The following is a 10,625-nucleotide window of genomic DNA, read 5'->3' on the forward strand; positions in this document are numbered from 1 at the left end:
CAGCATAAGAATACCAGACATTTCCAGTAACAGCAACAATACCAGTAAAACCACTGACAGTATCAGTAATGCAGACTGTCCTTGTGTTGAGGAGGAAAATCTTAGTCATAATGCCTGTCTTGTTGAGGTAATGATTAAATAAGATGATGTAAATAGACGGGAAAAAATAACAGAGATGTCAAACCAGATCAGCATTATAGTGCAACTGTTAAGAAACAGAGATAATCACTCACTGTTTGTGTCTGGATCATTATAACAGCTTTAATAAACCTCTATTTACTGAGAAACATCAAGCTCTCGCTGATCTACTGCTGGAAAACTGTTGCTCTGTTTCTTACTTTATTGCTCATATACGGTTTAAGGCTAAATGTGTTAATTTATCATTTAAATCATTTATTATATTCTAACAGTTTTGGATGCATATTTAAATAACTTTTAACAAAGTCCGGAGGAGCATGTTCTGATAATTAACATAATTAACACAAGTGGAAAGCATTCAGTTAATCAACGATAAGAGGTATATATATATGTATGTATATATATATATATATATATATATATATATATATATATATATATATATATATATATATATATATATATATATATACACAGCAGACTTACCTCTGTTCATTAACAGTTTATCAGCATCCCTCCATCACCCCTTCTCCACACTTCTAGTTATAACTATTCCTGCCTCCGGGGGAATACTCTGGGCCAAATCCCGAGCTCGGAGCCTTTCCCCCAGACAGCACGCCAAATACACATAAACCTTTACTCTATATAATTATATGTAAAGGTGAACTCGTTAAATTGGTATGTAAAAGGTGAAATTTTTACTGGTATTGGTGCCGAGTGCTGAAATCTTGAAATCGTGACACAATTACTCTGTGAGCGATGAGTGTTTCAGCTGATCCTCGTCTTTCCATCATTTCATAATTCTCTTCAGTGTCCATTGTTTTATTGGGAGCCTCGGCCTGAGTCTGATTTAATGATGTTCCATGTCCTCCAAAGGAATGTCATTGGGATTAGGTGATGGGTTATTGTCCTGTAAGAAAATACAGAATCACAGAAGGTTACTGTTACGTTTGGTTGAAGCAGAGGAAGCAGGATCCACGTACAGCAGTCTTTTATTAAATAAACTCAAAACTTCACAAATACAAACTCAGACTAAGACTCAGAAACAGAAACAAAACTCGGGAACGGAACAACCACCATAGTGCAACGGTTAGAGCTGACCAAGACACATGGCAGGATCACATGACAAACCGGGAATCACATTAACTAGACAAACATGACAATGACAAGAACAAGAAACAAACCCAAAACTTGACAGTTACAGTGATGAGAAGGACTGATGTTTCAGTTACACAAACACAAACACAAACTGTAAATGTTTATTTGGGAGTTATTAGTGTTTTTGATTGTTTTGACTGTTTGTGAATATCTGCTTCTGTAGTGTTAAAAATAAAAAAATAAATGTAAAGAGCAAAAAAGATAACATCCAGAAAAAAAACGTTGTTTTTGCACATTAAATCTCATATATCTTGATAAATCAGCCGATATACTTACATTCTGTGGGACTGCTGTATGGCTCTGTCTGCGACGATAGTAAATCACAGCAGCAGTTACAACTGCAGAAACCAGCAGAACAACAACTATTCCTGCTACAGCTCCTGAAGACAGACCTGAATCTGGAACATCTACAGAGAAACAGACATTATTGTGAATGATAATCCATCCAGTACTTAATATTTTTACTTTAGACCCTTCTATATTGATCATCAGCTGTATCAACAGGAAACAGCAGCGTTAACTGGAAAACTAATATTATGCATTTTTCAAGTTATCAAGTTAATAACATTAGTCAAAGTGTTTTTTGGCAAAGCTAAAAAAAATCAACTCAACATTGAGTTGATTTAAAAAATATTGAACTGTTTTCTGTTTTATTCCTCAAAGGAAAATGCATTGAATGATTAAGTTATATACTCACCAATGACAGTAAGATTGAATCTCTTCACTCTAGTGATGCTGAAGCTGCTGTTGTTGATGATGATCTGTAGTTTATATTCTCCAGAGTCTGTGTTTCTGGTGTTTGTGATGATCAGAGATCCAGTCTGATGATCCAGCTTCAGTCTGTCTCTGAATCTCTCAGTATCTTCATTACACTGAACATCTGTACAGATATCACTGAGATTTCCAGTGATTTGAGCGATGAGAGTGTCATTAAAATACCACGTCATCACATCATTTGGTTTTCTTGCTACAGGAGGATCAAAAGTGACGGATTCTCCCTTGTTTTTCTTCACTTTATCTATTTCAGCAGCAGTGACATCTGAAACACAAACCAACAGATGCTGGAGGATCTTTTGCTGAAAACAAACAAAAACTACACAACATGAGAGAACTGTGAACAAGACTTTGCATAAGCCCTTTCTTGACTCTCGATCTGAAATGAAACATTTTGGTCTGTGCCTATAAACACACATTAACAATGTGCTTTAAAAATATATAATCTGCATTTAAACATTATTAAATGACTCACTTTGGACATTAACACTGAAGATCTTTTCACTGTTCCTGCTGCTGCTGAAGATCCTCAGTTTATATTCTCCAGAGTCTGTGTCTGTGATGTTTGTGATGGTCAGAGATCCAGTCTGATGATCCAGCTTCAGTCTGTCTCTGAATCTCTCAGTGCCTTCATTACACTGAACATCTGTACAGAGCTTATTAAGATCTCCATTGATTTGAGCGATGCGAGTATCATTATAATACCATCTAATATCTACTTGTCGGTTTGTTTGAACACCAGTGTTTAGAGTGACTGAATCTCCCTCCATTACAAACACTTCATCTGATCCAACTCCAGACACACCTGGAGAAGAAACAGTTAACATAAGAAAAACAAAACTATGCAACTATTATTTTCTAATGGATCATACAGATTCTGAGCAGAGAAATATGTCTGGATTCGTAATGGAAACAAACAGCAGAAAAAACATCGATTCACACTTTCACTCATCAGACAAACATACATGAGTATCATGGACGATCTTATACACACACCCAATAGACATTTTCATAGACTCATAATGTATATTAGATAAATAGTACCCATACAAATATTTCAGAAAACTACGCTATTTTAATTATGCTACAATTAAGACTCACGAGTCACAATACAGACCCTTTCTTCAAAATATTTTTAGTTCTCCCCGTAAATAACATGTTTAGGGTACATTTTATTAATTTGGCAGAAGCTCACTCACATTACATTCAAGCTTTGATCAGTTAATGCACTGATGTAAAATAATATTTACTAACAGTATCATAGCATGTTTGTCAGGGTTCTGTCACTTCGGTGTAGTTTGTTCTTGGTTTTGTGAAAGAGCCCTGACACTCCTGTATTGTCTTATCTTATGTGTGTGTGCTGGTTTTAATACGAAGTCGTTTACAAAGTTCACATTTTAACGCCACTGAAACTGATTTGGGCTGATTCTATGATTTCTTATCACCCGATAATAATCCTACCATCAGTACATCACTACGATACATATTCGTTCAAATAAATCGGTGCAACGGCGGAAAAGAGATTGTAACAAATCTTGTCTTACCGTGGTCGGCTGAAATCAAGATCACCAAGAGCAAATTAACTAGAAGCGACATTTTCCCCACAGAAATTGAATGGCTATTCTGATTCATAAAAGTGTGCCGCTTTAAGGGCGTACTTGTAAGTGAAACTATCCTGACAGCCTGAATGGAATGTAGAGGAGACGATGACGTAGTGAACGTTCCAATTTGCATGCAAAACGGGTTTTCAGTCAACCGTTTGTAAAATATCGTATAGCCTAAATGTACCTTTATGGTATTAGTATAGCCAATTTGTTATTATGTAAAAAGAATTCAAATACCATGTTTAAATGATAGTTTATTTTAGTTATTTAAAAAAAAATGTAAACACAAAGCTAGGCTATATATCATGTAACATGATCAATATGAGAGACTTAATAAATAAAATACATGAGTCTAGATAAAGAAAAAAGACTTTTGTCCCATAAGCACCTGCTGGTAGAACTTGAAACTACACAATAAGCATTATAACTGACTGCAATATGATTCTGTATTAATGTTATGGCAATAGAGATATCTATGGAAGCTTGATTTTTTTTTAATTTTTTTTTTACTATTTATCTCACAATTCAGAATTTTTTTCTTCGGAATTGCTAGCTTAGACATATCAGTTGCGAGTTATAAAGTCAGAATTGTGTGAAATAAAATGCAAGAAAATATCAGACTTGTGCGGTGACTTACCTTTTATTATTATTTTTATTCCATGATGGAAAAACATTAACTAACTAAATAAAAGTAGAAATTAATAAAAATGTAAATAAGAGAGAGGTTGTTGATGGTCAGATGGGCCTGTTAAACAAAGATAAAAGCATGTATCCCATGATAGTGCTCCATTGAGAAGCATTAAAACTGCTTTTCTATCTATATTTCTATTCTAACTCGTTTCTATCTTCACTTGGAGAGGAATAAAGATGACTGAACCTCAGGGAAAAGACTCAGGGAATATAACAAACGGAGAGGCCACACGCAAAAACCAAAAAGTAAATTTTATTAAGGTAATGCATAAATTAATCAAGCAAACAACATCATAACAGAAAAAAAATGACTATATAACAAATGAATACTCAAAAATTCCTGGTGTTGGAAATGCCTCAATCGACAACCACACTGGGGAAGAAGAAACTTTTTATCAGTCGATTCATCGCCCACATCAACCACAGCCTGACTCGACACTGCAAACACACAAAGAGAGAACACATAAAAACAACACAAATGCCTCTGGGCAACAGGAAAACACAAATGAGGAAACAGAAGCTAGTCAGGACTGTAACAATACATACTGGTTGTCACTGACAACTTTATCAGATGTGCTCAAGCATATGCAACCAAGAACAATAACAATACTCAATGATTTCATTCCATGCATTGGATACTTTTGTACTGAACTCAGAAGAAACAGATCTGATGAGATATGCTGATAAATGTGCTTTAAGAAAGAAGCATAAGGAATTGCAATTGAAGACAACAAATAGTCTAGCAATAAGGGAACACATATAAGCATCAGTGAATAGAAATCTTTTTTAAGGTTTTATTTTTCAATAAGCAACTTAAGCAAAAAACTAAAAAAAAATTTAAACATCTAATTTAGTGGAAAAAAGTAAAGAAAATACAATAAAACTCAACTTTCCTATTTCATTGGCCCCTATATCCCTTGTTCCAAACCTTTTTTTTTTTTTTTTTTTTTTGTTATGCTGGACGAAACTCTCTTCACATCCTGATAGCAATCAATAAGTTAAGTGGTCTAAATGTTTTTACAGTTTCACAGTCACGCAGAGCACAAGCACAAACAAAACAATGTTATTCTGCAAAATGCATGGAGTTTTGTTTTTTAACAAAGGGCCAAAGCAGCCATATCACCCTGTTGCCCACTGTAGCTAAGCAGGGCTGAGCCTGGTCAGTACCTGGATGGGAAACCTCCTGGGAAAACCAGGTTGCTGCTGGAAGAGGTGTTAGTGAGAACAGCAGTGGGTACGGCTCACCCTGTGGTCTGTGTGGGTCCTAACACCCCAGTAGTTATGGGGACAATATACCGTAACAAGCACCGTCCTTCGAATGAGACGTTAAACCGAGGTCCTGACTCTCTGTGTTCATTAAAAAATCACAGGATGTACTTCGAAAAAAGAGTTATAGGGGTGTAACCCCAGCATCCTTGCCAAATTTGCCTATTGTCCTCCTTCATCCTCTTCCTAATCATCCCCATATAGTCAAGTCAAGTCACCTTCATTTGTATAGCGCTTTTAACAGTATGGATTGTTTCAAAGCAGCTTTACAGTGATAATTGGAAATTAAAGTAACAGAGATTGTTTTGGCTTTACAGCAGCTCTAGAATAAAGTTATTGTCCAGCTAAAGTTAGTTTTGATTGATTGATTGATTCACTTCCATTGTGAAGATTATTAGTTATTAACTTAGGGGCCGCTAACATGACACCGTTCTAACAGAAAAACTCTTAAAGGGATAGTTCACCCAAAAATGAGTCAGTAATTACTCACCCTCATATTATTCCAACCCCGTAAGACTTTCGTTCATCTTCAGAACATAAATTAAGATATTTTTGATTAAATCTAAGAGCTGGATCACTCCTCCATAGGCTTCTAAACGGGGTCACACACCAGACGAGAAGCGAAGCGCCTAGTGTCTAGGACAACTCACAGGTATCGCGCACTTTATACATGCGAGCTCAATTTTGAATCAACTCCTGGTAGAAGAGCTGCACGATGGTTGTGTTTTAACTTGATTTATTATTTGTTTGTTTATGTTAATTGAATAATAGCTGATGTTTGAACGTTAATCAAGTAAAAGTGTCTATCATTTCGCTCCGCTACTACGCTACAGAAATTACCTGAAGTGTGTTGTGAACTGGTAAATCCAGTAGGTGGCAGTACACGACAGTGAATGTAACCACAAGAGACAAACGTTACATAGCCTATGCTTTTAATATTTCGCACTGAGGTTAGAGTATGGTTAGAATGGTAGAGTATTGAAAAATGGCCCAACAGGGGAAAATTAAAGATTTAAAAGGGCTATGTTTGTTATATATTTTTTTTCCAATATGACTTTATTCAAGCTGTTAAATTAGGAATGTTAAACTAAATGTATATTGCAGCACAGGGTGAAGTCAGTATATACATTAACGACGATTTGAGACAAATAAATGTAAATTTAACATAAAACTTATGTAATGTAAATGTCGCTCTGTGGCGCGGCAGGGTTTTGAACAAGGTCCTGAGCCGTAGCTGGGCGCCGCGGACAGACGCCAAATGGCACCGCCCGGTGTGTGTACACTCATAGAGAATAATGTGTTCGAATTTTAAAGACACGGCGCTGCTTGACGCGGCGCTTCTCGTCTGGTGTGTGAGCCCCTTAAAGGGTTGAAGAAAACCCTTGCCGGCCCAGAAAAGTTATCAAAGACATCGTTAAAATAGTCCAAGTGACTACAGTGGCTCAATCTTAAGTTTATCAAGCGTCGAAAATACTTTTGGTGCGAAAAAACCCCAAAAATAACGACTTTATTCAACTATTCATTTCCTTCTCTGTGGGCCTCGAGAGTCACTTCACGTAGTGTAACAGCGTAGCGCTTCTGTGTTGTACATGGGCCAATAGTGAGCCTACGTGTGACGTACACTGACGTGTTTGCGTACGCTGTTACACTACGTGAACTCACTCAAGGCCCACAGAGAAGGAAATGAATAGTTGAATAGTTGAAAATAGTTGAAAGTCGTTTTTTTTTTGTTTTTGTTTTTTGATAAACTTAAGATCGAGCAACTCTAGTCACTTGGACTATTTTAACTGTAGCGTCTGGAGCAATCACACACACAAATTATTCATTATTTAATGAATAGTCCGGCAAACTCACTCTCCCAACAAACTCTCCCAGCAAACTCACTCTCCCCGCCAACGTGCACATGCAAATGTGCACCCTTGAAACAAAGAGCCATAAACCAAATTCTCCCGCTTGGAACTTCCACCTTTCCAACCCTGAGAGGTGGGACCTGTCATGGAAATCCTTAAAGGGCACCTATTATGCCCCTTTTTACAAGATGTAATATTGGTCTCGGGTGTCCCCAGAATGTATTTGTGAAGTTTCAGCACAAAATACCCCACAGTTAATTTATTATAACCATTTGAAAATGTCATTTTTGGGGCCTGTTTTAAAAAGAGCTGTTTTGGGTGTGTACCACCTCAAATGTAAATGAGCTGCATATCCCCGCCCTGCCTTTGGATGAGGGCGTAACTTGCATACCTTTGGCAATAAACAGTCGGTAAAAGCAGAATGGCTGAGAGTGAGAGACCCGCTGTTTTGTATGGCATTCAGCCGTACATGTTTGAACCGGAATCAGACCCAGATGATGAAGAGACTCCGGCAGAAGAAACACAAATGAGAATGGACCAGGACGCAAATTTTTTTTTTGCAGGATGGTAGGGGAAGACTCATGAATATTCATTCCCCTAACCGTCACTGCATGGGGGTCTGATGACCTACCCCTAACCCCGCCCCTAAACATACCCGTCCCTGGGGTTAAGACCAATCAGGGATGACATCCCTAATGAATATTCATGAGTCTTCCCCTACCATCCTGCAAAAAAAAAAAAAAAAATCGCGACCAGGACGTCTCGGAATGGTTATTTGATACATTTATGTACTTATAGAGTTGTAATCGCGTCCCCTTTGCAATTATGGATGTGCAACACACAGAAAGAGACACACTAACTGTGATAAGATTGGCGCAATTTTTTGAAACTACAAACACAAATACTGTGATAACGTTTTCTACGTACAAACGAAATTTCATTTATGCGAGGGACCTGTTGCGTCATGTTTACATTACTTGTCATACTGGTGCTTATGTGGCAAATGTTGTTGAATTGGCTGACATCGACTGAAATGACTATTTGCTCAAAAATCATAAAATACACTTACTTCTACTGGAGGTGACGTTGGATCGCGAACAGTAGGCAACGATCCACACTTGAGGATTAACTTTGAAGCAAGACCTGCTTTGAATTGACCCTCGTTCACAAAACAGTCAGTCAGAAAATGATTTGCGCAAACATAAAAGTATTTTGGAAGTTTAAGTGGCGCCTTTCCTTCGTAAATAAAATCCATCCACTGCGTTTTCAGTGGCTCTGATGTCTGAAGGAAGTGAAAACTACTATGTACATTATTACATCCCACAACAGAACACTTATGTTTCTTAGGAGACATTTTCGACAAGGCAGCACAAATCGTCAGCACACCGGCTGTCGTTGAAACAATGGAGGATGGTGAACAGATCACCAAGGGCCGGGTCTATGCCAGAACCACAGTGTCAATCAAACCACATCGGTGGGGCTTGCGCAATTCTAGGTCACACTGAGCCGAATCTTAGAACAGCTCGTTCGGAGACAGTGCTTATGATTTATTGAGATTGTAAAAAAAACACTGGGTGGATTTTTATCATTCTATGGTGGTTTTGCTCACACACTGCCAACACACATTTATGTTCAAACACCATGTAAAAGTGAATTTTGCATAATAGGTGCCCTTTAATTTGTATACAACGTATACAATCAACTTAATCTGACTTCTTCACCACGGACAATTTAAACAACTTGCAGTTGTTAAAATAATCTTACAATACAATACAACACTTCCCTGAAGTAAGGTGACGGCGTCCCGTCAAGAAGCTACTATCACTACCTCAATCACACATAGATGTTCTATTGTTGTCTTTTGAGCATAGAATCTTTAGTAATTCTATTACTACCTCAATCACACATGGATGTTCTGTTGTTTTCTTCTGAGCGTAGAATCTATTTCTCAGCTGCGCAGCATATAACTGACACGACTTCCAAGTTGCTCTTTGTAGAAATTAAGTTTTATTCACGGCCGGGAGATCACTGGCCACAACAACCAATCTTTCATTCTGTCACTTTAACCATGATTGCATGAATGAATGTGTAATTGTTTGTATGTTAGTTATGTTTTCGTGTTTTTGTTAATAAAACTTGTGCACAATATGTATTTGGTTCTGATTATCTGCTTGCATACGAAGTTTACTTTACGATTTAGATTGTGACTACATGCTCTTAATAGTACTGTACAGTAAGAAAGACATTTCCCTTCCCCGGAAATGTATATTTTTTAACAATGCTGAGTGTTCACGGGACAAACAGGTGGGATGATTGAAAATATTATTTTACTACATTAAGTTAATTATATTAACTGATCCAAATATTCATAATCAATTATAACCAGTTATTATTGATTATTAATATTTCATAGAGCTAATTTGCTACATAACAATGTCTTTAATAACTTTTCTGGGCCGGCAAGTTTCAACCCCTTAGAAGCCAGGAGTGATCCAGCTCTCAGATTTAATCAAAAATATCTTAATTTATGTTCCGAAGATGAACGAAAGTCTTACGGGGTTGGAACAACATGAGGGTGAGTAAATACTGACAGAATTTACATTTTTGGGTGAACTAACTCTTTAACATGCTCTGGCCGCCCATCCGCACAAAACAGTGCCTGGTGTCTCGAGAACGCACTCCCCAAAATAGTTTCCAAGGTGCAAACGATTATCAGTTATTATTGTTATCTCAGTCTATAATGTGGTATGTGTATGCTAGGCAAAAGAGATGTGTTTTTAGTATTTGAGTACCCAGGGAAGCACTATATAAAATGTAAAAAAAAAAAATATATATATATATATTATTATTATTATTATCATTAAGTTACATAGTGTACCTTTAAAACCAAAGATGCTCATCGGTGATTGTATATCAAGAGTAGGGACAAGTTTGTGTGCATTTTGTTTTGTAATTTCACCAGAATGAAAAGAGAGTCTGCTACTCAACTACAGGGTTTACTTTGTATATCTGTACCACAAGACGTTTCAAAAAGAGGTGGGGACATGTCCCTCCCGTTCCACCTGCAAATAACACCTATTGCTCAGCTGTCAATCTGTGTATGTTATGTTTTTTTATGGATTCAGTATTTTTTTCTTTTACTTTA

At 37.0% G+C, this 10,625-nt stretch overlaps 1 protein-coding gene across 1 annotated transcript; it reads right to left on the bottom strand.

The window, feature by feature from the left end:
* Positions 1 to 988: 988 nt before the first annotated feature.
* On the bottom strand, positions 989 to 10,380 carry LOC143736318 (uncharacterized). Its single transcript, XM_077227059.1, has 7 exons — positions 10,359 to 10,380; positions 4,734 to 4,802; positions 2,723 to 2,875; positions 2,546 to 2,626; positions 1,994 to 2,389; positions 1,573 to 1,703; positions 989 to 1,048 (listed from the first exon to the last, which is right to left on the bottom strand). The coding sequence occupies exons 1-7, from the start codon at positions 10,378 to 10,380 to the stop codon at positions 989 to 991; spliced, it is 912 nt and encodes a 303-aa protein (XP_077083174.1).
* Positions 10,381 to 10,625: the final 245 nt, after the last annotated feature.

Source organism: Siphateles boraxobius, unplaced genomic scaffold (assembly GCF_051911475.1).
Source record: "Siphateles boraxobius isolate OS27281-9 unplaced genomic scaffold, OSU_SipBor_1 13, whole genome shotgun sequence".
Taxonomy (NCBI): domain Eukaryota; kingdom Metazoa; phylum Chordata; class Actinopteri; order Cypriniformes; family Leuciscidae; genus Siphateles; species Siphateles boraxobius.